At 46.0% G+C, this 26936-nt stretch overlaps 1 protein-coding gene across 4 annotated transcripts; it reads right to left on the reverse strand.

Annotated features, from left to right (window-relative positions):
* Nucleotides 1-316: 316 nt before the first annotated feature.
* On the reverse strand, nt 317-25706 carry cgnl1 (cingulin-like 1). 4 transcript variants are annotated; one of them, XM_086175034.1, is made up of 20 exons: nt 25525-25706; nt 23582-23756; nt 21762-23493; nt 21453-21547; nt 19828-19933; nt 19448-19549; nt 19080-19216; nt 17955-18093; nt 17346-17558; nt 9273-9479; nt 9091-9195; nt 8864-9016; nt 8200-8370; nt 6102-6263; nt 5927-6016; nt 3584-3667; nt 3235-3359; nt 2004-2112; nt 1729-1892; nt 317-1655 (listed from the first exon to the last, which is right to left on the reverse strand). In XM_086175034.1, the coding sequence occupies exons 3-20, from the start codon at nt 23439-23441 to the stop codon at nt 1505-1507; spliced, it is 3993 nt and encodes a 1330-aa protein (XP_086031160.1). In that variant the 5' UTR covers nt 23442-23493; nt 23582-23756; nt 25525-25706; the 3' UTR covers nt 317-1504. The 4 variants fall into 4 exon arrangements, with proteins under 4 accessions (XP_086031160.1, XP_086031161.1, XP_086031159.1 ...); XM_086175035.1 differs by lacking the exon at nt 23582-23756 and having other exon boundaries at nt 19080-19213; XM_086175033.1 differs by lacking the exon at nt 23582-23756.
* Between the last annotated feature and the right edge of the window lie 1230 nt (nt 25707-26936).

Consider the following 26936-nt stretch of genomic DNA (forward strand, 5'->3'; position numbering starts at 1 on the left):
TGTGGCTCTTGTGGCGCTTGAGTTGGGTTAATCTACAGGAAAAAAAAAAAGCCATTGTTTTCAGCCGTTTGTAACCGCTTCTCCACATGGAGTAAATTTTGCAGAGAGCAGAGGTCAGATCTGTGCGCTGCGAGGTGATCGGACCGCGGCACAGGATGCACATGATTCATTTGTTCAGACGGGAAAAGCGCGGAGCCCGCAAACAAAGAATTTTAAAACATAATAAAGTGCTGCAGGAGGGTGAGAGCCGCATTTCTCTAAATTCACTTTAGAAGTTAAACACCGATCACAGTTCAAGAGCAATAACTGCGTGTAATCAATAGTAGTAACTTTATTTTAAAGTCAGCAGGATGTAATAAGATATAAACATGTTCAGAGAGGTAGTGGCAGGAATTTGTCTGGATCCACTCTTCCGACCCCGCGGGTATCGGACAGATTTGAGCGGATTTCTCCGACGGAGAGTGCAAATCATCACAGCGAAGCAAAAATCTGATTGTCAATTCATCGTATTAGGAGTAACTCCATCGATTAGTAAAAAAGGAGAGATGTGAGGCGCTTCAGGGTCCTCAATACACACAGAAGCAAAACTCAGTGTTTAAGTGTCTTTTTCGGATTATTCCGGCTGCTGATGGGAGTTAAGAGCCCAAGACTTTTCATTTTGGCATCAATCATTATCAACCCGACAATACTGTGATACGAACAAGTGACAGGATTAGACAATTACAGAGATTAAGCTGATAGTGATTCGTGAATGGATTGTTCATTGTATAAAACCGATGAGTAAAAAGTCCCTCATTTATCGTTCCCTGGAAACCTCACGGAAACAACGGAATGTGAGTATATAAACATGAATAAATACAAAATCAAACATCCTGACAGTGTTCACTTTATATACTGGGGTTTGATCCTCATTTGTTAAAAAATATACTTCATCTAAATGGACAAAAAAAAAATTTCAAAATTCAGGTGTAAAAGAACGATATTTGACAGAAATAAAAACGTGGATGTTATATATTTGTCGTAAATGAAGAGCTATTGTGTTGCTTCATTCACAGTGCACTTTTAAGTTTGCTAAAGCTAGAATAATAGAACAGGCAGTGACGGGAGCTTCAGGGGAATGGAACTGACACGCTGTATTGGCGGCTTCAGGTTGTAAAAATGCAACCTAAAACACTATTTACACTTGACTCTCACGAGACAGATTTTAATATTTAACCTCTTAGAATGAACCTCTGACCTGCTGAGATCACACAGATAATACTGAATCAGTTTAATGGACATTTTCTTCGGATACCCAGGGTGAGAAACCGAACTCTGATTGGAGATTTTCACTGAAATCGAGATCATCGTTCAAAAATCCTGTCTTCGGACTGAACGTTTTGTTTCAGTGTACGATCGGGCGCGTGAGCGGAGTGCGTCTCAGAGGGCGATCCAGCCTTTTGGTCAAGCGGTGATGCGGGTAAAGCGGCTTCAATTTCCGAGGATGAGGAGCAGCGGGGGTCGCTCACAAAGTGAAGGTGGACAAGATGTTGTCTTGACTTGACGAGCGCTTGCACCCGGCCGAAGAGCTGAAGTACGTTTCCCCATCGGTGCTGACGTCGTCGTCGTCGTCGTCGTCCAGGGCGTTGAGCAGCGGGGCCGAGGTGCTCTTACGCCTGTGATGGACGCATCATTGAACGTACACGGCGTGCAAAATGCTGCATTATTCCTACCGTTGCTGCCGTTTACCTCATTTCACTCCGCAGAGCTTTGAGCTGACTCTGGAGCTGCTCGTTGGTCTCCTGCTGCTCGTCCAGATCCCTCTGAAGCTTCTTCTTGTTGTGCTCCAGGCGGTCGATCTCCTCCTCGGCCTCGTCCACCTGCCTCTTCAGAGCCTTCAGACGCAGATTCAACTGAAAGAAGGAAAGACCGGGTGTGACGAGTGCGCAACATTTTCCAGGATGTAACGATTAAGGCCGATGCATCACTCGGTTTTGGAATTGGCAGGATGCAGAATTACGCACTTGGTCCTTTTGATCTTGCATTGTGTGATGTTCTTCCTCAATTTGCATCATCATTTCTTTGACCCTCCTCTCAAGCCGGCGGTTGGCCAGCTGCAGGTTGGCGCGTTCCCTGCGGGTTTGATAAGATAATATTACTTTATTGATCCCCATTGGGGAAATTCGTTTGTCACAGCAGCGCAACAATAACAATAAATATGACTTTAAGAGACAATGAAAAGGACGAAGACGACAACGAGGATAAAAATAGATAGCAGAATGACAACAACAAGGATAAAAATAGACAAACAGGATCGGAAAAGAAAAGAGACAATTAAAAGGACAAAGACAATAAGGATAAAAAGAGATCACAGAATGAGGACATGACGTGTGACTGAGTGAGGTAGTGAGGATGTGGCAGCACAGATGCACCTCCGGCCGATCAAAGTTGTCCAGTCTGATAGCAGTGGGCACAAAGGAGCGTCTAAAGCGTTCGGTTCTGGGACGAACAATCGCTGAATGAGCTGCACATTAGCCGCAGCTCGTCTCGAAGGGGGTGGGAAGGAAAGTCCAGGATAGCTCCCAGTTTGTCCTTCACCCTCCCCACTGCCACCGATCCAAAATTGTCCAAATGCAGCGACCTTGTTGAGTCTATTGACCTCACCGGTCCTGGTACTGCCCCTCCAGCACACTATAGCGAAGAAGAGCGCGCTGGCAACCATAGACTGGTAGATGGTCTTGAGGAGCCGCCAAACGACCACAGTCTCCTCAGAAAGAACATCCCGCTCTGACCCTTCCTGTGCACGACCAGTCCAGCTTATTGTTAACATGAACCAGCTTCAATAATCGTTACAGTGCGAAAAAGGAGCCGGTCATGTACAGATCATCTGACTGACAACCTTCAGCAAACACGTTCCTTTAAAAAAAAATATGAAATGAGCAATGAGTTCCCTAAAAAGCAAGGGTTTTCCCAAAAGGAAGCAAAGGCCCGATTGTTTTGCAGCTTATTAAAAAAATCTGTAAAAATTGTAAAGACCCATTTGTTTTGATTTTGTGTCTCTGACATCTTCGTTTCAGAGTTCCTGACTTGCAAACTCTCACGACCCCGGCTGGAAATGAGAAAAGCCTCGGGGTGAAATAACGTACCACTCAGAGGTCACAATTAAGCTGCCAGCCCCACAGCACTCAAACATTTCCTCCTCCACGACCTTGATCTTGATATTAACTCGGCTCCCAGTCGGTGCTTTCACCCCACCTTTCCTCCCCCTCCAGACGCTCCTCCAGCTCCTGTATCCGATCCTCCATCTGGGCCACCAGGCCCTCCTTGTTGGACTTCTGGGATCCTTCTAGATGAGCCAGTCTGCTCTTCAGGTCTTTGCTCTGCAGAAGGTCACAGAGAGGAGAGCGGTGAGATGCTTGACTGGATGCAATTACAGCTGGTTCCAAAAATAGGATTAGAAAACGATGTGCGATGTGACCGGGTGGATCGAAAAGAAAAAGTGGGCGATGAAAAGACGGATGAATGAAATGACTTGGTGCTTTGGTTTGCATTTGGAGAGGAATGTTGAGTGGAGCTGCTTTCCTCCGGACAGGAAAGTGTGTACCTGTCTCTCCAGAGCCATCTTGTCACACTCCAGGTCCTGTCTGCTAGCCCTCTCCTGCAGGAGTTCATTCCTCATCTGCTCCACCTGTCAATCCGAGTCCAGACACTGTCATCGATGCCGTCTCACACAGTCCGAGGACAGTTATTAGCAGATACCGAAGGAGGCTCGTGTGCCACAAAACCACTTCAGTGCTTTATGAGTCAATTTACTAAACAAAGAGAGCCTCAAAGGGCCGTGGTAATTTGTGCGTTGGATTTTCTTGTTTGACTGCATTCCTTCTTTTGTCCCGACGTGGCGGTTCACTCAAAAATCGTCTTAAGATTCTGTGAAGAATTAATACGTGAATTTCTAACTGATTGATAAGATTGTGTTTGATAAAACTGTATTAAAGGAGCGGGATGGACTTTGGGAAATGGTTCTCTCAGACCCGTTAGAAAATCATTGTCATGTTTGTCTGATTTATGAGAAAAAAATGAAACGGTCCTCAAAGTCAGTAAACCTGGATTCAGGAGGACGGGTGTGCCTGGCTAAATCACAGCGGTTGAAATCTGCACACAATATAAAGTGTACAGGAATTCAAAGTGATCTTTACCATGCTATGAGGAAAAATTGGCTTTATTACTGAAAGATCAGCTTTGATAAATGTTCCCCATGTCCATTTAAACACACGCACACACACACACACACACGCACGCACACACGCGCATGCACACACACACGCACACACACAGCAGTGTTATCAATCTTTGTCACCTAATGTCAATTAAAGCCGCTGATGGGGCAATGGCCCTGGTGTGGTCATGTCTCTCCTCACTAAGGTCGGCAGAGTGAACGGGCTCCGAGGGGCTTCGGCGCGCGGACACGACGGCATGTTGAAAGTCAAGTTCAAAGGAAAGTGGGGGCGAGAAGCGATCGATATGGCGGCCATGGTTCTTTCTTGGTGAGGGGAGCTGAGAATTGGTGATATTTTATGCCAATTAGCGGGTGACAGTGGGCTGCTCTGATGAACGATGGCCCCTATAACTGGTGCGCCCGGCACAGCGCTTGAGGGAGCTGAATCAGCAGACTGGAACATACAGCGAAACTAATCTGCTTTGTGAGAGACGGCAGGAGAGGAGAGGGGAGATTACTCTCATTTAGACAGGAGAGGAGCACCTGGTGCCAGGAGAGACGCAGGTGTTCTTCCTGCTGCAGCCCCACCACCCCATAGCCATGCACCCCTGCAACCCCCTGCACATATTACAACGCACAAGTGTACGTGTGTGTGTGTGAGAAACCGTCCTGGCAAACACACCACGAGCACTCAACCTACTCCTCACTGACTGGACAAAGCTCAAGTGTTGCCTTGACAACCGACCGCAGCTTCTCCCCAAACCAATGCCACTTTGTTACAATGCCGTCCCTTTTCCCTTGGCCAGGATTTTTTTTTTTTTTTTTTTAAAAAAAGGGAACCAATTTAAGGAGATTTAAACACTCCTCTCAACTTCAGAGTCTCTGTTGATATCGCTGCGCCTCCTCGCTGAAAGTTGCTCACTGCCAGTGAATGTGTCTTTCAAACTTAGGAGCCAAAAGCTATCCGATGGCTAAAACACACTGTTGCCATATAATGGTGTTATTTCAACATCCTCCCTTTGATTAGTAAGCACTCTCCCACCAACAAACACACACACACACACCGGGAACACACGCACTTTATCTAAATCTCTCCCCTCAGTGCTTCCGTCAGCAGCTTTATCGGTGAGGAAGGAAAACTGGAGCATTTGTTTGCCGGGGATATGAAAACACGGATCAGAAGCAAGAAGTGGATTTGTTCGAGAGATACAGTTACAAGGCATAATTTCCTAGTGAACTCTGCAACCCGTAAACTCAAGACTTTTGGCACTTGCCGTATATCGACTCTGGGCTGGTTGGTTAAAAAAAAAAAAAAAGGTATTTTGTGAGTGATGCTCTGAGCTGGATAGACGGAGCTGGCGGACTGCCGTCCTGAATGATTACACGAGATCATCTAACACAACAATAACCTGTCCACTCAGTCCCGCGCAGAGGGGCACTGAATTTTTTTTGTATTTCAGTCTGACACACACCTTTGAGCCTCTATAATAGTCTTCTATATTATCTGAGCGGGTGATGTCTGAGTGTTTGTGCCACGCATTCCTGCCACAAGGCGATTTAGTGGCTGCGGTCATGATGTTAGAGATGGAAGACAATATCTATCAATTACAGGCTGATATGGAACAGAGGAGAGTCTGTGGGCACCGGAGTGAACATGGACAGCAGCCCACAGACAGAAGCGAACACAAGCCATGGCAATGGGTTGTGTGTGTGTGTGTGTGTGTGTTTTACCTGCTCCCTTCCTCGATCTATCCTGTCCATCAGCTGGTCACCATTCTGACGCTCTTCGTCCAGGTCCATCTCCAGCTGAGAGAGCCGGTCCTGCAGAACCAAGCCGTCACGTCTAGTTGGACACCGGAGCTTTTCAAAGGAAAGCTTGCAAAAACTGTTTTTATACATAATTTACCTCCATGACTTTGAGCTGCCGGGATTTATCCTCTTTTGTTTGGGTGTTTGTCTGCATCTCCTCCTCCAGCTCATGAACCTTCTGCTCTAACATTTTCTCCCTGAGCAGGGCCTCGTCGCGCTCCTGCTGACACTCCCGCAGGTTCTCCTCCCGGTTTGACAACTACGGTGTCAGAGAAACAGACACCACCAGTTCCATAATTCCATCGCCATTTATCATACACAAAAACACAGTCCCTGCATTTTTACAGAAACTCCCACTGTAAACGTAGACTGAGCAAATTCTTGTCTTTTGAAATGCCATCTTCTTGCTCAGTCTGTGACCCCGCCTTTCCTAAAAGTCTTAGTTGAACAGCCACGACCAAATATGTGTCATCGCTTCGGAAAACCGCTTGTTTATTATGTGATGAATGAATCAACAAATATTTCCTTGTGTTCGTTTGGCACCTGTGGCCTGCAGAGCAGGAAAATTGCCCTCACAGTTTAAAAGTAAAGACAATGAAAATCCATCACCCGCCCCTTTATTTCTCAGCCCGAGCAAATATTTATCCATTAGCGCAAATTTATTCAATATTTCATCTGTAAAGATTTAAGCGGGGCCTAATGTAAAACTTAAACTGAATAAACACCAAGCACTGGGCAATAAGGGGTAATTGCCTGTCCTCTCAGGCCATTAATAACGCTAAGCTAATTTGAAATACATGAAGTGCTACGTTAATGAAGAAATAGTTGGTGGTTTCCAGCTTCTCTTAAAAAAGTCACTTTCCCTGAGGAAATTAAAAAGAAAATTAAAAAAAAAAAAAAAAAAGCGACAAAGCTGGTGAAATAAAGGAGGGGAAGAACGCACGCCACTTGTGATTTTCTTAATCGGCCGCCAAGTTCACAAGGGTGGAGCTGATGGAGAGCAGCTGGAGGAGTAGACTCACTGGCTCGGTCCAATCAGTTTCTCAGGAGAGATGGAGGAGGAGGATGTGACAACAAGCCAGCGCAGCTTTCACAACAATGATATCACATCCCTGTCATCCTCCTCCCATTTCCTGCCTGGCAGCTGGACAATCATGCATGAGTGTGGATGGAGAAGGAGAGGAAGGACCCAGATACAGACGTCATCCTGCCATCGACTCCTTTTATTAGCATCCGCACCAGCGAGTACTTCGCAGCAACGCGCGTGGTGAAAACTACTGACTGCAGGTTCTACAAGGAAACTGTAGATTTTAGATCCCAAATTAGATGCCAAATTTTAGACTTAAGGGTTTTGTTTATAGCCTTCACATTTCATCCTTTTTCTGTCACAAAAATAAAGCAAACTAGTTTTCTGGCAGTCTGATGTCTGGATCAATTACAACATCTTGCCATGTTCCTCTCCATTTTTCTTGAAGGAGCCTCCCGCTTTTAAAACATGAATCTTGCAGTCTTGCAGCCCTGCAGTAAGCACAAACCTAGATGATGCGCGGTTTAACATCGTGCACATCACTCGGACCCAAGATGCTAATGACACCGCCTCTTGAAAAGAAAATGTAAACTACGTCTCGGTTGTATTCCAGGCATCAAAAATCCACCGCTGATGAAATTTTACAATCTGCATGATCCTATACTTCCATCATGATGTTATGTCATATTCCATAAATCCTCAAACCCTTTTTTTGGGTGGTCACAGCAAAACATTCTCATCTGCCTTTCCTCATTAAATACATTTTTGACGAACAAAACTATTTCAGTGGACTGTCCACCGTCCAACAAGAATCATTCATATCTATCTATTTTTTTTACCTCAGATAAAAGCATTCCTCACGTTCCACGGCGCAAATAAAAGATAAATTGCTCCAGTGCAAACAAAGCAGGAGCGCCGAGGGGCAGGCTCAGCTGCACCATTGTTAGCGATGTGCCAAAGTCAAGGGACTACAAAAACGTTGGCCACATATTCACAGTTTCATTCAGCTCTAATTATAGTATATTACTTATTAGGACATTGAGTTTTGGGGAACACATGACTCTCTGGAAGGAGGGTGTCAGTCGTAAAGAGTATTTGACTCTCCCAACTACTGGTGGTCTAAATTCCCTCTGGGACGTCGGAATAAAGCGACACGGACAACTGTTACCTCCTCCTGCAGAGTTTTCGTGGCCACTAGGTACTTGTCGAGCTCCTGTCCTCGCTCCTTCAGAACCCGCTGCAGCTCCGTCAGTTCCCGACGGTTCTTCTCCCTGTAAATGTCAATCTGCTCCTGCAGCTCCAGCGTGGACGACTGGGACGCCTCCACAATGTCGTTCATCTGCGAGCGCAGGGAGAGAGATTGAGGGGACGCCGGAGGACTGGGCTTTTCTGGGTCCTTCAAAATTTGGGCAGCCAGAGTTAAAGTTCAATCCCAGGGCTGAGAAGATCAGGAGACCGTCAGATCACAGCTGAATGAAAGTCTTATCCCTCCAGCTTCAATTAGTGTTCAGTCTAATTATATTTTCTCTGCTTTAAAAACCTACGTTTGTTTGTTTGTTTGTTTGTTTTAACTACAAACTGACAGTTTTACTAAGAATGACAATTTTAGCTTTGAGTTTAGTTTAGTTGAGAGTACCTGCAGTAATGAGTAACCAGATTACTTTTTCTCCCTTTGTTTGCTTCACTGGCTAAGTGGATGACCTTTGAGAAAGCGTCAAACCCTTTGAGGTACCCTGAACTTCCTGGCCCTCTCCGTTTAGAAGAAAGCCCAGTCCAAGCCCAGCTTGAGTCAGGATGCTGCGGGGATGGAAGTTCCAAGAAAGCCTTCTCACCTCCCTCTGAAGTTTCTCCACGGTTCGGTCCAGCAACCTTCTCTCGTCTTCGATATCATTCTTCATGTTCTTGAACTGCTCCTTCTGAACCCTCTCCTCCTGCAATCTTCCCTCCAACTCTTTGTGTTCACTGTTCAGCTTGGATAGGTTCCTCTGCAAGAACATTACATTTTAATCAAAGCGTCTTTTCCTGGAGAGTGTGGAGAAACAGACGCTGTAGACCTTACCTGAACATCCTCCAGCCGTAATGTCAGAGCTCGGTTGGCGCGGGTCATCTCTTCTTCTTGCTCCTTGATCTCGGCCAAAGACTCCTCCAGCTGCTTCTTGTCTCTCTGTTTGGAGGCGACAGCTGCATGAATTTGCAAAAGTGGCATAACGGAGGAAATATCCATGCATCAGGAGCCCTCACCTCCAGACGGCCAGCTCGATCCCGCAGCCTGCTCTCCTGAAGCTTGGCTTCGTCGATGATGCGGTTGAGTTTGGCCACCTCATTTTCCAGCTCCTGTGCCCGCCGTCGCAGCCGCTCCACCTCTTGACTCAGCCTGCTGGTTTGGCCTTCCAGCGCACCCTTGGCCGCCTCCGCTTCTGCCTTCTCACGGACGCAAGCTGTGCCGCTCTGTGGAACAGAAGAAGAAGACAACAGTCCTCAAAACAAAGGAACCAGGAGTCTCAAACAGGGGCTGCTGCTGCTTGACAGGACATTTGACAATAGAAACGCAACAACAAAAGCTATCGGTCATGCTCAGTTTCCCTCACAGACCTTCGCTGTAGCCATGCAGAACAACATCATCCTGTCATTTTTTTCTTTTTTTTTTTTTTTTAAACACAATTCATGATTTATATGAAAAAATGGGTGGCTTTAACAGCATTTTGCAAATATAAAAAAAAAAAGTTTTAGCTGCTAGAGTGTAAAGTGAACAAGAATCCGTTTGACCCCTTCTGGTGCTGTTATCCACCCCACTTGTAGTTTTTAATTTGATCTCATTTTTACTTGTTTCGAGTTTTATCTACTGCTTCCGTACTGTCTTTAATTTTATCACATTTGCACCTGTTTTTAGTTTATCTACTGTTTTTTTAATTTGTAAAGCCAATTGTACTTGTTTTTAGTTCTATCCACCCCCTTGTACTTTTTAATTTGATCTCATTTTTTACTTGTTTCGAGTTTTATCTACTGCTTCCGTACTGTCTTTAATTTAATCTCATTTTCACCTGTTTTTCGTTTATCTACTGTTTTTTAATTTGATCTCATTTTATTGTTGTGCTGTGCTCTGCTTTGCTTGTAAACTTGTCGACCCTGAAAATGAGGGAGACCTCAGTGGTCTTACAAGTATAAATAAAGGTTTGAGTTGAGTTGAGTTGAGCCCAAATGAATAAAAATCAGCATTTCTTCTTGCAATGCGTGAGCTGAAGAAAATACAGGGAGTCAGGTGGAAGCCCGAGACAAACTGACGTTAAAACAACCACAGGAATCAACCTCCTCGACAGATTATAGGTTTTGGTTGTTTTGACATGCCACCAGGAAATCACAGTTTTGTTCAGGAGAGGACACAAAGACATTTGTTTAGAGAGTTTAGAAAAAGACGTTTGGCAGGAAGGGATGGAATGTCAGAGAACAGGTTAGGCAGTTTACTGCGTATTTTGAGTGCGACCCACGCATGCTGTCATCATATTAACACTCATCAAAGGGGTTAATTAATGCCAACACTGTCCTTCGGCACACTCAAGTCACACGGCTATTTATGGCCCATCGGGCTACGGGGCATTTAAATGTGTCACTGAGTTGGTGTGCGAGAGGTCTGAAGGTCTGAAGTGTAAAGAGGCTGATGACAGTATGATGCAAGGTGGTATCGAGATATTGCAATAGAACACATACTGGGAATAAAAACCTGTGAGCTGTTCACTGATAATGAGCTGCAGAATGATAAATGTGCGCAGAACTAGTCACCTGCAAAATCTAGGTTCCTACGATGAGTAAGTACCAGTGAATCCAGCGGGAGTATAGTTTCCGGTTTTGACATTACCAGCATGTTCTTAATCATCTATATGCAACTGAAAGGAGAAGCTGATTTCCTGATTCACCATCTGTGAATACAAGCGGAGGTGACAGGAGCCTACCCGCTCCAGCACAGGCCAGGCAGGCCAGTCCGACCAGTTCTCCCTGTCGACCTCGGAGACACCCTCATCTGCCTCCGTGGGTCATTTAGCTAGGTGGCAGCGACGAGGAGCCGCGTACAAATGGAGTAGAGCGGAGGGGGCTTAGCGCAACTTTCACTGTAATAACAAAGGTCTGCCAGTGTTTTGTCAGTTCGGACAGCTGACCCTCGTGTTTTGCTTCCCACACCGTGTCCCGAAAAAAAAAAAAAGAGGGATCCACAGAGCCAGAGGGCTGAAAGGAGGGAGTTCAGAACCGACACATATCGTAACATGATCGGCATGATCCGATAGTCAATTTGTTTCATGCGGTTGATCCGGGTTTTCAAAGGCTCTGGTCCACAATGACAAAAAGAACACAGTTTATTGAAAGGGTTTAAGTGTCATTAAAGATTAACGAGCCATTACTCACACCTACAAATCACAAAGTTTGTTTAATAGCGTCTCTTAGCAGTCACATCTAACAAAGCGAAACGGGGTGACTCCGGTGCATTCATACAACATCAAAACCGAGAAAACCGGGTGTAATATTTTTTTCCTCGACCCTGAACTCAAAGTTTGACTTAGGACTTCTCGTGCATCGGAGCTGTTTGCGTAAAGTTGCACATTAACCAACTTCAAGCGGCCTGTGAGCTGCAGCACAAATACTGAGGTGAAGTCCACATTGCGGGCCGTGCGCTGTGGTGAATTGGGGCTCTGGAAATTTTTTATTTTCCCTCCATAGCAACTTCCAGTGAACTAAATAACCCATAACAGTAACTGTTAGGCAGCCAATGAATGAAGTTCTTCATAATCTTCATATCTTAAAAAAAAAATCCTATTAGACTTGCCCTTCCATTGTTACCAACAAGCTGCAGTTTCAAAACAGTGTAAAAAGACTAAGAATTAATATGAGGGTTCGGGTAAGGACTTGCTTTGGTCTAGGTTTCCAGTTAATATCTAAATGAGGCTGGATTCCAGAGTTCTTCGATATTCATTAATTGATAATATTCAAACAGGCAATAATCAAACATTTTGGCAAAAAAACAAATTTATATAAAAAATACATGCACCTGACAACATAGTTAAGCCCAAAACTAAAAGCATGTTTAAAAATTTGTAAAGCTGGTAATAAAGTGATATCATTTTTTTTTAATGATGGCAGGATGTTTCCAGCGTTCTAATTTCCTGTGTGCCGTCACCCACATATCATCCAGTCCCAACCAGGATGTGCCAAAACACACGACTTCCTCTATTATGCCACAGCTGCAAAAACAAGCCAACTGCTGATTTACCGGACCAGATGGGTCTGAAATATTACTGATAAACAGGTTGATGGCGCTTCGACAGATTCACCTGACGAGACGTTTTCTGTCGAAGTTCCCGGTTAATCCCCTCTGGCTCCATCCTGCTCTTCCTGCTGTCTGTCATCACCTCTGCCTTTACGGCCCCTCACCCTTCCCTCACCCTTTGCGGTTGCTGACCAGCATCTCTCGTTCACAGATTGGCACTGGTTTTCGCCCATTAAAATATCGTATTCGCTGTTCTATAAACCGATCACTTGATGGACGGTGATTCTGAGTATGTGATTCTCTGTCTCATTAATTCTGAGTAACCCTAAACGCCGGTAATCCAGGCAGATTAGAATCCTGACCAGGGGAGAGTGACCATCCTGGATGTTCTCAAGACAGTCGACCTGAACGCAGCTTTAACAGGGAGGAATGTTTACAATGGGTTTTACTGTGTCACTCTGGTTCCGGTTGATTTCAGCGCCCTGTATCAAAACTAAATAAAGGGATTAACGCTCCGCTTAGATGCTCAAAACGACTGAAAAAAACATTTAGAGTTTTTCCCAACACAACAAACAGCGGGTTGTGTTCCTTCCGCATTCCGTGTTCGCCGGCTCGTCGTTCGAGCGGTGAGGCAAAAGCTGTCGCCAGGCCTGTTTCCAATTGGAGAGTTTGGATGGAAGCAATTATGTAACCTTTACTAATCATATGCAAGAAAACTTTGTCTCAAGTATTTAACAGTAAACAAAGAAACAAAAAGATGCGAGATTTGAAATAAAAAGGAGTGGATATCAGCATCGAATTGACCGAGGTCGCTCAGACGAGAGATCACAAGATAGAGTCAAAATGTAGAGAATGGAATAATTGACTGCTCTAACCTTGGTAACCTTGGAGTCTAAACTTTCCCTTAAAGAAAAAAAAAAAAGGAACCAGTCTTGAATTTGAAGGAAGGTCTGTTACAGCATTAAAAGGGGTGGGGGGTTGAGGTAGATATTAAAATGTGACAGCTGAGAAGCTTTTTGGCACTTTCATGTCTGAGTAGGGCTGCAATTAAATCTAGCTTCATCCTAAAAGAAATGGAAATACAAACCGGCGTTCAAAGCGGGGTTTGTGCAGAGTCCAACTGCAGGCTCGCAGGGGCGTATCATTGGAAAAGCAGAGACGGAGGAGGCTGTGACGACACTGAGTCACCAAAGCCTCGCTGCCAAAAACAAATCCGATAATGCAGCGAAAAAAAGATACTGTTCTCTGAATGATTAGACTGATAATTTTGGTACACAACACAAAAGTGTCTACTGACTATTTATAATTTTCTGCTGCTATTTGCTGAAAACTACTATATCACTTTGGGTCAAACAAGAATCTGCACAGAAGACGCTTGACTATAACAGTACAATACCTCCCTTCTTCCTACCTGACACTGTATTAATCACACTATTATCAAGTTACGACTGTTAACCGTGCACGATTCTTAAACTTAAAGGCCTCTCTATGCCAGTTTAATTATGTGCCCTTGTCCCGGCCAAGACGGAGTCAGAGCCCCGGGTGAAGTCTCAGTTGAGAGAGAGAAAAAAAAAAAAGAGAAGTCCAAATGCCAGGTTTTCATCCAAATTACACCAGGTCAGAATTAAATTGTGCGCAAGAGAAGAAACAACGGTGTTCTCCCAGCACCGCAGCTTGATGCTCGGATCTCGACCAACACTGACATGAAATCAATTCATCGTTTCACCAGTGATTTAGAACAAAGAAATCTAATGTGAGAGAATAGCGGTCGCTTAAACCATTATTCATAAATTGTTTTTTTTTTTTTTCCCGTCTCAGAAGAAGGTGTGATTTTAACTCGACTCCCACGCATTGTTCTGGCAGATAAAAGTCCAGCCACATCAGCTTTCATAGGCAGTGGGAGGAAAGGACAATAAACACTAATATCCAGGCCACTGCCTGGTTTCTCACGGCCATGACCCTCATACGGCTGTGTAACATTTTCTGAGCTATTCCTGTTCAGATAGCGGCAGCTCCCTTTCACGCGCGATATCATCATCAGTGTATACGGCTATCATAAAAGCCCCTTGAAAGCCTGGCAGATTTAAAAAATCCTACAAGTATAAGTAGCTAATACCTCATCACATCTGTCAAGATCCAGAAACTCTGTCCATCATTTCCTTCCTCACTGGCCGCTCTCCGCCTGCTTCCTCTTTCCAGGCACCTGCTTAATCAGCTCCTACAGCTATGCTGGCAAATATAGTGCTATCATCAAACACACAGACTCATGCGGGAGTCTTTACTTTCAAAACAAGCCTGAGGGGGGACTCTTCTCTGGGCTGAGCAAGTTTGATGATCAGACGGTGAGACTTCACTTTTACACACTGGGAGAGATTACTCAAGAGGCAGGTTGAGATACGGGCGGGGATGGCACTGACTAGAAAATGAACCGCAGTCAGGGGAGCTGGGGATCATCACGGTGCCTTGTGTGTAAACTGTGGAGATTGGATTTTTTTTTCTAAAATACCGTCTTTGGGATCAAGGTTAAAGATAAGGGGGTTTGGTACAATGTGGCTGTGTTACACGCAGGCGCTCGGAGCTGTAGGTGAAACATAACGAGAGCTGGAAACTGGGTGATAAGCGCGCAGCTCTGTCTTTACGGGAGAGAGGCGTGCAATGGGTTCTGGGAGAATGCGGAGCACCACGGGGACAGGGATGCACTCGCGGCACCCCAAAGGGGCCTGATTGAAAAGAGCGAACCGTCTCCCAGGTCCAGGTGGGTGATCTGGAACAGAGCTGGTGCCGAGAGAAGAAGGTCTGCAGGATGCGGCTTCAACTCTGACCCCGGCATTCCTGGAAACAAACCCGCCTCCCTACTCGCTGCACCTCATCTTTCCACATTTTTCACATACCAGAACATGCTGACATGAGAGATCCAAATGAAATTTCAAGCGCAGATGGCTTCAATTACCGGGCATCAAGGGCTCCGGTTAGACGGCACTTGGTAAAACAAGCAACTTCGCAGATGCTCGAGACGGTTTGATGATGTTTCTTTAACCTCCATAAAATTCCACATTTCAGCCCACAGAAAACAAGACGCAGCCTTCAATTTTAGAACAAAACAAACTGCTCATTCCTTTCAGGGGGTCGGCCGCACATCCCCTTTCTCTCCAGCATACTGACCCACTTATTCAGCTTGCCCCAACCCCCGCTGCTATTATTGTTTCAAACAAACTCATCATTCATTTTCACCCGAGGTCCACATTTACCCCCGCTCTTTCATGGCAAAGAAAGACGAGGGGACACGACGCAACTCAGGAACGGCAGCTCATTAGATTAGTGATGGCTTGCCACTGCAATTAACTAGCATACAGAGCAATTTAGTGCTCCAGTTTCCAGCATTCTTCTCCGCATGGGACGCTATGGTCACCGCTAACATCAGGGCCGCTATAAAGGGGAGGGGGGTGAAGCACTTTGTTCGGAGATGGGGCCGAAATATAAAAAGATGCACAGTGCTTCCAGACACCCTTACAAAAAAGTAAAAGCCTAAGTTACACAATAGGGAGTTCACACTTTCTCATGAGCCCGCCGCTCTGCGCTTCAGCCTCTTGATGTGGAACATTTGGATGTCAATGTCAGACGCACAAGACGCTGCCTTAGCTTGCTAATTTATCAATTTCATCTCTCATTTAAACATTAGTCGGGCAGAGAGCGCTTAAATAAATTGATTGAGCATAAATAATGTCACTGTACATTAAACTCCGCCATGGTTTCTTAGTGGTTATTAATCTAGCCTTCTAATTTACAAGTATGTCATGTGTCAGGGCAGATTAATCTTAGAGCATTAAGAAAAAGGCTGTAATGAGGGAAAACTCCTTCATATCTTACAAGAGAAACAAACAATGACTTCATCTTGTCAATTGTTTACAAAATACTGAAAGGGGAAACCCCTGATGGCAAAATCCCCAGTGGGGGCAGAAACCCTGTTTGACAATAGAAATGTTGTCATGCAGTGGAGCCCTTTTTTCTGCTCCGGTCCCCCACCAGCCCCACAGGAAGCTCAGCACAAGGACAACTTCCTCTCTTTTAGGCAAACAGGACACACGTGAGTCTTGAAGCAGCCGACTGATGTGATGCGGCTCACACTCCTGTGTTTTGGAGCGAGAGTTAACAAACCTTCCCGAGATGAGGAAACTTGCATTTCATTGCGTCCGATTAAACGTTGACAGTTTAATGACTTGTCGCGTGAAAAGTAGAGGAGGGATTTTAATAACTATGTGTCCGAGGACGTTGTCAGCTGCAACCGGTTCATTTGCAATTCGGACACTTTTTTTTGTATCCTGCCCAAAGTGCAGTGGACAACAGGCTTTCATTAAGATATGCATAAGGAGTGACCTTGTCAATAAGGTTACTCAACAATTGTAAATGCAAGATAAAGTCTCAAAATGTTATTATAAATTGGAGTTCTTTTTAAGAACATGTTTACCTGAGAAAACGACATCTCAAAACTCAATTGGTTGTTCGACACGGTTTATCATCTGCGTTCTTTGCCAGCCGGCCGAACCAAGTCACAGATTTAAGATTTCATTATTCTCTACTTCAATGTATGACAGATACATGAAATGAACATTTTAATGTTTAAACTCTGTGTAGAACCAAATTCAACACAGCTGACTTGTCTTGCAGGCTAAGACCATTGTGGGCATTATAGCACTTTCAATTGTCTCTAAATACTTTGGGTTTTGTTTCCCTTCGTGTAATGCGGTCTTATTTTGAAACCCCTCTCCCTGTTCAAGCGAGAAAAAAAGCTTGTCCTTGAGACGCCCTTATTGTGAAAACCTGGTTGATACTCTGCTGTGAAACAAGTGGAAAGTAGTAAAAAAGAATCCCAAGTTCAAAGCTCTTCTTATGAACAGATGGCGCAACCTTCAATGCAAAACAGCATACCACCCCCCCCCCCACCCCCCATGTGTTTCTTATCTGCACACCCCCCTCTGAGCGGGTGTGTCTCCGGATCGGGGGAGGAGGTGAGCCGAAAAAACGCACACAAGTAGAATGGAACTCCAAGGGAGGATGATTACCTGTCTAGCCTCCTCTACAGACAATTGCAGCCTGCTTATCTCCTTCTCGTACTGCTCCCTCATCTTGTCCACCTCCAGATCATGAGCCGCCACCTCCTCCTTCAGAGCTCCTTTCAGAGCGGTGAGCTCCCTCTCTCGCCTCCTCAGAACATCCTCCTGCTCTTCCTTGGCCAGAAGGACTTCCTGCATTTCCACCTTCAGTTGTATCATGTCCTGGGGCAAAAGAAGAGTTGGAGATATTTGGATCACCTGGCCCACCGCAGGCTGATGTTAAAGCTGATCTGGAAAGCGTGGCAGTGATTTTAAGGGACTATTTTTATTGCCACCCTGTTTTAACTCATTACAAGTCTAAAACATGGGGCACCAAATTATGGAAACCAAGAAGAATAATAAAAAAACAACTCTCTAAAGGTGTATGTAACATAAAGACTTAATTGAAATTGATTTTTTTTTCCTGAAAGCTTAATCGGTTTTGTGCAAAATAAACCACTGAGTCAACTCAATTTGTTTTAAAGCTGGTCTAATCACAAAAGGCAGAAACAGATCAGCAGCCACAGCCTTTCCAAGTAGAAGGTGGTTTCTCTTGAATAAAAGAACTCTGTTCTTTACAGCCATAATGATGTCTTTCTCTCCGTCGGCAGCTGACTTCTTAGCCGAGTCGAGCTCATCGTGCATTTCTGACAGCTGATCTTGCAGGTCTCTGATCTCCGTCTGGTATTGCTCCCTTTCCATCTTCACCTGAAACAGCCTGACAGACCGCGAAACATGTCACAATGCTGCGTGGGCCATACACACACACACACACATACACACTGCATGCTCACACCTGCATATTAATTCGCACATATGGATCACAGCACCTGTACAGGGTGTTAGTATGTGGGCTGCGAAGCCCTGGAGTGGGCATTGGGGGTTGAATCCCGGTACATGAACTGGCAAACCAATAATATCTAAACTGTCTCAAAACCACAACACTGAGCAGATGGTGATAAATGATGTGAGGCCTCAACCCCTCGCTGCAGAGCAGGTGCACATCTTTATTTACCTCGACTCCTAAAATGTGAAAAGTCAAGGCCTTAAAAGGCATTATCACTGCAGTGGCAGGGAATTAGTTGATTTATTCAAATTCTACGTCAACATTTTTTTTCTCTGCAACCTACAGCCCCACAATAAGCACAATCAGCAAGCAGCAGATAATAAAGGCAGCACACTTAAGGGCTGCACACACCATGGGATTAGCAGAGCCTCTGTTGTATAATACATGAGCTGGACAGCTCAGTACCAGCAGAATAATGAGTGAATCAGTCACTAAGCACACATTAACACAGAGACTTGAAAATAAACCAAACAGACAGGGCCGTATAATTAGACAGAGGCAGTGACGCAGTTACCCCTTTGGTAACTATCAACAATCTGTGAGATTTCAACCACACAACCCGGTGCCACCGTGCATTCAAATTTCTTCATCAAAGAGACACCCAGGGTAAAACTGACGCAAATGGAACCAGGAGAAGTTATTTTCATATACGACCCAAGAATATTGCAATAGCAGAGCACCCCAAATCCTCAAGAGCGGCATTGCTTGCAGTTGTTGGCTAGCTTTTACCCCCGACCGTTAAGAAATTCATTGGTGTTTCAACAAAATAGCTATGAGGGAATAACAAATGATACGAAAGTAAAAACGGCTAATCAATTATTTGATCGATATCGTCAGCATCAACGCTCGGCACTCACTCTTCAATTGTGGTCTGGAGCTCAGCCTCCGTTTTGGCCAACTTCTCTTTTAGGCGCTTGCACTCTTCAGCGGACCGCTCTAACTCCTGCTGCAGCTGCTTCAAATCCGCAGCCATGCTTTGACCAGCATCGTTCTTCTGATGTCAGAACAGACATATAATCAAGGTTTGCACGTCGATGTCTCCACACTCTCATGTAAACTGCCTCCAGCATCCTATATTCTGCCATTAAAAAGTACTTTGGTGTCTAAAAGTTCTTAAACATTACTGAAAAACTGAGCAGTTCAAAAACAAACCGATCCAAACCACTGTTTCAGGAACAAACAGATGCACCAGCAAAACAAGATTGGAGTCAAAGATCGTGCTCACCGTGCTTTGCTCCTCCAGCTGTAGCTTCAGTCCAGCCATCTCCTTCTCCAGCTCAGTGTTCTGGTCCTGAAGAGCTTTGGCCTGCGCAGCGAGACCCAGGGACTGACCGAGAAATACATCCTTCAGAGTCAGCGTGTGCTAACAGTTTGGTATTGAATGTAAATATACATCTGCAGTTTCATTATATCACAATTCTGGGCTGCTCTGTCTGCTAACAATGCTAACAATCAAAGTAAACCTCAGTAAGAACTACTATGCACGTTGATCTGGTATTCTTTTTTCTTTTTTTTAAACTGACAAACTGCTCATTTGTTTGGTGATTTGTCCGTTGATGGAATAACATATCCCCGCATACGACATTTCACTCAACAATTTCTCACTTTGTTGTCGTCCTGGGTGCTCGCCGTGGCACGGGACTTCAACGTCTGAATCTTCTCAAAAACGAGGTTGACTTTTCTCTTTGTCGTGTCATCGTTATCATTACTCCTGAAGACAAAAGACACAAGCACGAGCACACACACACACACACGTCAACAGATAACACAGGTAGGAGGAGGAATGAAATCTTGACTGTTCTCGGAGCAGAGTAACTCATTCCCCGCCTACAGGGCCGCGGAGGTTCAGGCTGCTCTGATCTGTCACATCGAAGTGCAAACAGACTCATTGCAGCTGGGACCTTCGCTACAAGCCAAGGCGGAGGGAGAACCCAACGTTGGACCTTAAGGGTGGGACGGGACAGTGTAGCGTAGAGGAGCTGGGCTTACAAATATATCCATGCAGGAATTCGACCCCTTCCATCACTTTCAACCTTAATATTTCTAAAGTTGTGAGAGATTTAATGGACTCCGTTTTATTTATGATACAGATAAACACAACTCTTGGTTTTAAATTTCAATTAAATATTACAGCATTTGGCTATGAAATCATCCATGCTGCACAGCCAATGAACACCGCGCTGCGGTTTAAAAAAAAAAAAAAAGTGAAATATATTGATTAACCAATAACAGAACTTTTCAGGGCCTAACAAGACCTCATTTTTGGGAAACTGTCCCAGACTGGGGGAACGTTTCAAACGTACAAAATATTTTATCGGTCAGCTGAAAAGACAATCAGCAAAAGAGGAGTTGCTCCACTTTCATGACAACAGCCCGACATTGTTTCCATAAATTGCATCGCCGACACAGAGATGAGACTCTCCACCTCCTTTCTTCCCGTACAGATGATTTTCATTACGCCCTCATAACCCCTCTTGGTGAGTGTTTGTCTTCTAGGCCTTGGGAATGCGGCTCGGTTTCAGCTCCAGCACTTCCATCTGTGTTTCCTTTCCTTTGTCCTGTGACTCCTGACCTGTGGCCTGACACACCCAAACAGTTTCCTGTTCCTTTCCTACATTACCCAAGTCTGCTGTGCTCCAAGTTGAGGAACGTGCAAACTGTCTTTGCAAAATAACTAGTGCAACTGTTGTGGGCAAAGGTTCACTTTACCTTTATTTGAATTTTTAAGTAATCTCACTTGACTTTAAAGCATAATGCATTAGTTGTAAGCAATGAAGGGCCCCTTGGTTTTTCTTCTGTTTTTACTCTTTGATCCCACTTAACATTCAATAAGTGGCTTGTAACAGAGGGCTTTCCTTTTTTTCCCTCCTCAACACTGTAGCTAGGAGAAAGCACAGAGACCCAGATTATGCAGCAAATTCCGGACAGCTGGATCCCACACAGTTGGGATTGGAGGGAAAGAAGAACACATTCCTTCACTTTTATCATAAGCAGTCCAGCTCCGATAAAAAAAAAAGTACAGCCTCTCCTTTCATGACACATTACCTTATGGTGGAACATAATGAATGTATGCCTGAGACAGAACATTGTGCTCTGTTTAGTTAGTTACTAAGGGCAACAGATACCAGCTCGGTTTTCCAAGCATTAGGGAAAATTTTGGTGGATACTGATAAGAAACATTGGTTAAAGATGCAAAAAAATAAAACCTAATCCAAGATTTGAAGGCTCACCCGTCCTTGAGATAACTGAACAAAATTTGTTTCGCTGTCTCTTCATGTGTTTGTTGTGAAAGCTCCTGCTGACCCTTCAGAAGATCTGGTGTCGCCTGGTCACACAGGGAAACAGGAAGAAACATAAACAAACAGGTATCTTGACAGAAATTGATGTTGCTCTACTACAGGTCCATTTTTGACAGAGAAGCCCGGAACAGGCTCCTGTTGTACTTTTTAATGGAAAAGTCACCGGTTTAAAACAATCCCCATGTTATAAAAATCATCAGTCGCAGAGACAGACGCAGAGACAGACTGTCTGGTGTTTACCTGGGCATCACCATCCGCGCTGGCCTTTTTCTTACTCGCAGAAGCTGACTTGGATAACGACGTTGACGGCGATGCAGTTCGTACCTTGCCGGCTGCAAGGGTTCGATCGTCGCTCTCTTTACTCTCCACTGGTGGAGCAGCGGAGGGGGTCTGCGGTTTCTTGTATCCCTGGATAAAGCTGGTGCCTTTAGGGATGGTGCTCTGGGGAGAGCCTGGCACGCTGGCAACGCGGGTTGATTCTCTGGGGTTGACTTTGCCGTCGACCGCTGTGAGACTCCCGACCGACTTCTGCAGCCGGAGTTGTGAGGGCCGCAGGACGTGTTCCATGGACGTGCCCCGTTGGCAGCCCAGCTCGTCCAAGAAACTGGAGCCGTGGCGCAGGCCGAGAGCGCTGTCCACGCTGCGAGACCGCTTCCTGTCCTCCGGATCGATACGGTTTCTCCTGCCCGCCCTGCCCCTCCGCTGCTGGCTGCCGTCTTTCCCGTCAAACTTGTCAATGAGTTCATCCACACCGGGAATGGATCCCGTGTCGATGTCTCTGCCTGAACCCGGAAGGAAAGGGATGTAGCGGCGATTCTCATGGCGGTTGATGGCGTCGGCGTATAGTGCTTCCATCTGCTCATCCACGAGGGCCTTTGAGGTGGAGGATGACGAGGACCGGGGGGAGCGAGAAGTGGACTGTAGGACAGGACCACTGGAGTCAGTCCTTCGCAGCGGGAGGATGTCTGGCTCACGGCGGTTGCGCTCTAAGCTGGAGTTGGTGCTGCTCATCGAACTGGGGGATCTGGAGGGGGTCTTGTTCTCCTCGCTCGTAGGACTCGCCACAGTGGAGGGAGGTGTTGGAGTGGGGGCTGATTGGTGTTGATGCTGAGTTTTCAAGGCCGGCTTGGACTGAGGTGGACTGGGGTTCGTTGGACGAGGTCTGGACTGTGGCTGAGCCACCTGTGGCTGCGGCTTGGCCTGTGGCTGAGAGACCTGGGTCACAGGGGGAGGCTGAGGCTGGGGTTGGTGCTTGGGCTGGGGCTTGGGCTGGGGCTGGGGTTCAGGCTGGGGCTTTGTACGGGCAGTCAGATTCTGTGAAGGAACTTGCCTTTTGTCCGCTGCTGCAGGAGCTTTCTTCTTGTCCAAACTAGGTGTCTTGGTGTGGAGCTGGGCCGATCCGGAGGAACTTTGCTGCTGTTTTCCAGTCTCGGCCGAGGACATAGGCCTTGAAGGCAGACTTCGGAAGCCTTCGAGGTTCAGAGAGTTGGTCTCTGGATCGTACGGCTGCAGAATCTCTGGATGTTTCTGAAAATTCAGAAGGCAGGATGGCTGCTTGCCCTGTGAATCGGCGATGCCGTTTTGGGGGCCAGTGTAGTGCAACGGCTTCTGTGACCTGTATTCCATGAAGGGGCTGTTGGATCCCGCCTCCCTGTCCCCTTTGAAATCATACTCGTGGTAGTTATCAATAAAAGAGCCATCCGCATCAATATAACCGTTGCTGTTCGGGTCCACGTAAGGCTGAGAACCCCTGTCCTGGTTGTTCAGAACTACATAAGGGTGGCCGTCTATTCCCTGGACTCGGATGCTGAGACCGTATGTGCCCCCTCCGTTGCTTTGGGGCCTTGAGGATCTGGAGGGCTGAGTGTAGCCCCGCTGTGGTCCACTGTTAGGAATGCCACTCACTCTGTAGGACTCCATCAGGAATGTAGGGGGAAAATAAATCCCTCTCCTTGGATCAGGTGGCTTTCCTCTGCAAACAAAGGTTTAGACAGGCTGTATTAAGCAGAACTGAGACACAACTTAATTCTGTAAAATCAACAAGCGTTTCCAAGTCCCACCATTCAGCCACTGGTGACACATTAAAGTCCCACTGCCAGTTAATCATGCCGTCCTCTTTCATTTATTTTTCTTGCTTTGCATTCATGGTGGGTTGTTTTGCCTCCAGCGAGCCCTTTTCTTGTCAAACGAAAAGCTCACTGTTGTGTCTTCAGCGCTTCTAGCGTCGCAGTTTTTCTGAAAAATATGACTCAGTGTGAGTCATATTCTTTTCAATGGCCAATATAGGCAGGCACGTGCAGTTTAGCAAATCCTTTAACAGGTGAGTGTCTAACAGGTATAAGAGCAATGACTGTTTACCACATGTGTCATTCAATGTGGTTTTGTGTGTGTGTGTGTGTGTGTGTTGGGGGTGGGGGTGGGGGTAAACAGCAGCCGTCATCCTTGTAAATGACATTATAATTTGCAGTCCCCGTTCATGAGAAACGTCAAGGACGGAGAAAAACCCAGTGGAATACAGCTCAACTTGTCATTTACTATCATTTGCGTTGTTTGTCAACGTTAACACATTGGGAGCAATCACGGCGAGAACACTGCTGGCAGTAAATGTCAAACTGCGTGCAAATGCGAAAACGGGCCGCTCGGCCTCGCATCCTCAGAAGTATTTACGCCTCGGACACAAAGCCATCAGCAGCCGCCATGTGTTTGTCCGGACAATGAGCTCTAAGCAGGTTCTCGTTTGCCACGCTGACACCGTCCCATTTACCCGACCGGCCAATATAATACCAGACCTAGAAGGAGGACGCTGATAAGACCGACAACAAAGAGCAAACACAAGATAGCACTGCACAGAGGTGCTATGAAAGGAGGCTGTTACGATGATACTTATCATACACATAATATATTCAGCAATTAGCGGAGTCTCTTGTGGAAGCCGATACTTTGATATCGCCATCAAGGACTGGGGGGGAAAAAAAAAAACAAACCCCCAAAAAGCAAATCAATGAACTACAGTAAATAAATGACGTATTGAAGGCACGGGGTTAGATATTAAGGTAATTGCTTTCCCGTGAAACCATTTACGAGAAGTAGTGGCCGGATACTCGTAAGATTTGTCTCCTTTTTCGAAAGCTCACGGCTCAGTTTGACATCCGGCCCGTGGAGATTCTGCCGCAGCCGTTCGGACTCGGCGTAAGTCAAAGACGTGACAACGGACCCGTTCACGCTCGGTGTCACGAGCGGCCGACGCACAAAGGCTCCGACGACCGGGCAACTTCTTTTTCCTGCCTTTGTGTTTTCTCCACAAAGGAAGAAACTGAAGTCCGCAGCCCCAACTTGTCCTTGACAGAGGCCGCGGCGCCTTCGCTGACCCCTGAGCCGCAGAGCAGGGGTCAGCGCCGGGCTCTGGGTTTATGATGCCAAGTCCCTGCTTGTGATGTGTGCAGAGGGGAGATCTCTATCTCAACCCCCGGGGGAGGCCTCCCGAGAGGGGATCGGGGTCCAGAAAGGTGGTCGGTGACCCGGAGGAAAAACACATCAGGAGCTGCACATTCGTCAGGGATTTACTCTGTGGGAAGATACTATGAAGTTATGTAACATTTGTGCAGGTTTACAATAGGGAGGTGGAGGTAGAGAGGAGGTGGAGGGTGAGTAACTGCGTTAGTTCGGACAAAAATTGGCCACATGTGCAAGGAGATTAAGTTGGTTTTTTTTGTTGTTGTTGTGTTTTTTTTTCTTTCCAAGAAGTTGAAGCTAACGGGGGTTTGAACTGACGCACTTGGAGGGTGTTGGGTCGCCGCTAGCTTCTCGGCGCAACAGGTGGCCAGAGACCCCGCGGCTAGCAGCCCGACAGACGCTCGTTTCGGGCAATAACTTTCTCTCTTGGTCCGCTCGAGTGTCCGCGGAGGAGAAAACGTCGAGTTCAACCGTGTTTGACGGTTAAAAGTCGCGGCTGTTGAGCCGTGTCGAGGCTGAACATCAGTGGAAAAAAGCGGGCGTTACTCACCGGCGTGTCTTCCTCTTTCCTCCGACCGTCACAGTTCAACTCGGCTGTTTCCCCCCAAAAAGTTTCAGCCGCTCGGCGGAAAGTCCCGCGGAATACTTTACAAACTTATCCCGTCCTTGTCTTCTTTCTCGGAGACACTTTAGGAGGGACGTCCGACCCGTCCTCCGTCCTCCGGGCCGCCCCGCCTCCTGAAACGAGCGCCGCCAACCCGCCCACCGGCCCCGCAGCAGGCCGCGGTTCCATCCCGCACCCGGCCCGGTTCGGGCTCGGTCCCGTCCGAGCAACTTATCAACCACACACGCTTTTTATATTAAATATTTACAAAATCCGAAGCTTTTCCACGCCGTGATTGACTATTCTGACCTGAGGGGTTTACCCTTAAGATCGCATCCTTCATAACCTGTAAACAGTGATGTGTTCAGGTACACGGATTTATTCCCAATTAATAGCGCTCTCCTCCTTGGCATCGTAACACATCCTCTATTTCTACTTAATATTAAGTGACACCAAAGCATTAGACACTCGACATTCTTAAACAGCATGCAATGTGTTTTTCACATTTATTCACAAGAACCGCCGGTTCTTTCCATCTTTGCATACATGCAACCGAACGCCTTAAAACACCGAGAGCGTCATCTAGTGGATCCTAATGCGCCCTGAACGCATCTGTTTAACAAGAGCTTGCAGAGAAAAAACACCAGTCTGTGCACTCAAAAACCCATGTTTAGATTTTAGATCAACTCTTCACTCGTTTTCATTGAAGAGGAAATTTGATCAAAACAACATGATCTATAAAAATCATTATCAGGTCCATCGGAGTATTTTGTGGCACATACACGGCTGTGGTTATGTTTTTGTTAGTAATCACAATCACAAATACTCTATTGATCCCAGAGGAAATTGAGTTGATTGTTTGGATAGTGTCGTGCTGAATGGTGTATTGTTGTAGAGGGACTGTTACCCTCTCAGTTTATCAGCAAATAGAGATCAGATGCACGCATTATTAAAAGAACACATTCTTGCGTTCCTAACATTTTAAACAACATCAATAATTCACAATCAATACCCTGCCTGACTGGTCGCCAGTCGATCACAGCGCCACATATACAGACGCGCAACCGTTCGCTCACACATCTGGGCGATTTAAGGTCTCCAGTGAACCTCTTGCATGTTTTTATTCTGTGGGTAGGAAAGCAAAGAACCCCATGGAAACCTGAGCAGACGCAGGGAGAAAATGCAAACTCCATATAGAAAGCTGGAGCTGAATCAGGAGACTGATCTCGCTGTGTGAGAGAGGAGCTAAAAATAAAAATCGAATATCAAAGTTCGCAGATGTAGTGATTAAGTCAATTGTTGTTGGGACTTACAATTTGCCGTTGTGCTCTGACCCCCAGCAGTATTTGGATCTTTAC

Source organism: Fistularia commersonii, chromosome 27 (genome assembly GCF_037954325.1).
Source record: "Fistularia commersonii isolate RoL2024-O1a breed Wild chromosome 27, RoL_Fcom_v1.0, whole genome shotgun sequence".
In the NCBI taxonomy this organism is placed as follows: Eukaryota; Metazoa; Chordata; class Actinopteri; order Syngnathiformes; family Fistulariidae; genus Fistularia; species Fistularia commersonii.

Excerpts from the sequence above, each read along its gene's own strand:
- cgnl1 (XM_086175033.1), bottom strand. The coding sequence starts at position 23,441 with ATGGAGTCCTACAGAGTGAGTGGCATTCCTAACAGTGGACCACAGCGG. Across the intron at positions 19,550-19,827 it reads GCACCCAGGACGACAACAAA|TCCCTGGGTCTCGCTGCGCA; the intron begins GTGAGAAATTGT and ends TTTCTCGGTCAG. Across the intron at positions 8,371-8,863 it reads TGGAGAAACTTCAGAGGGAG|ATGAACGACATTGTGGAGGC; the intron begins GTGAGAAGGCTT and ends CTGCGCTCGCAG.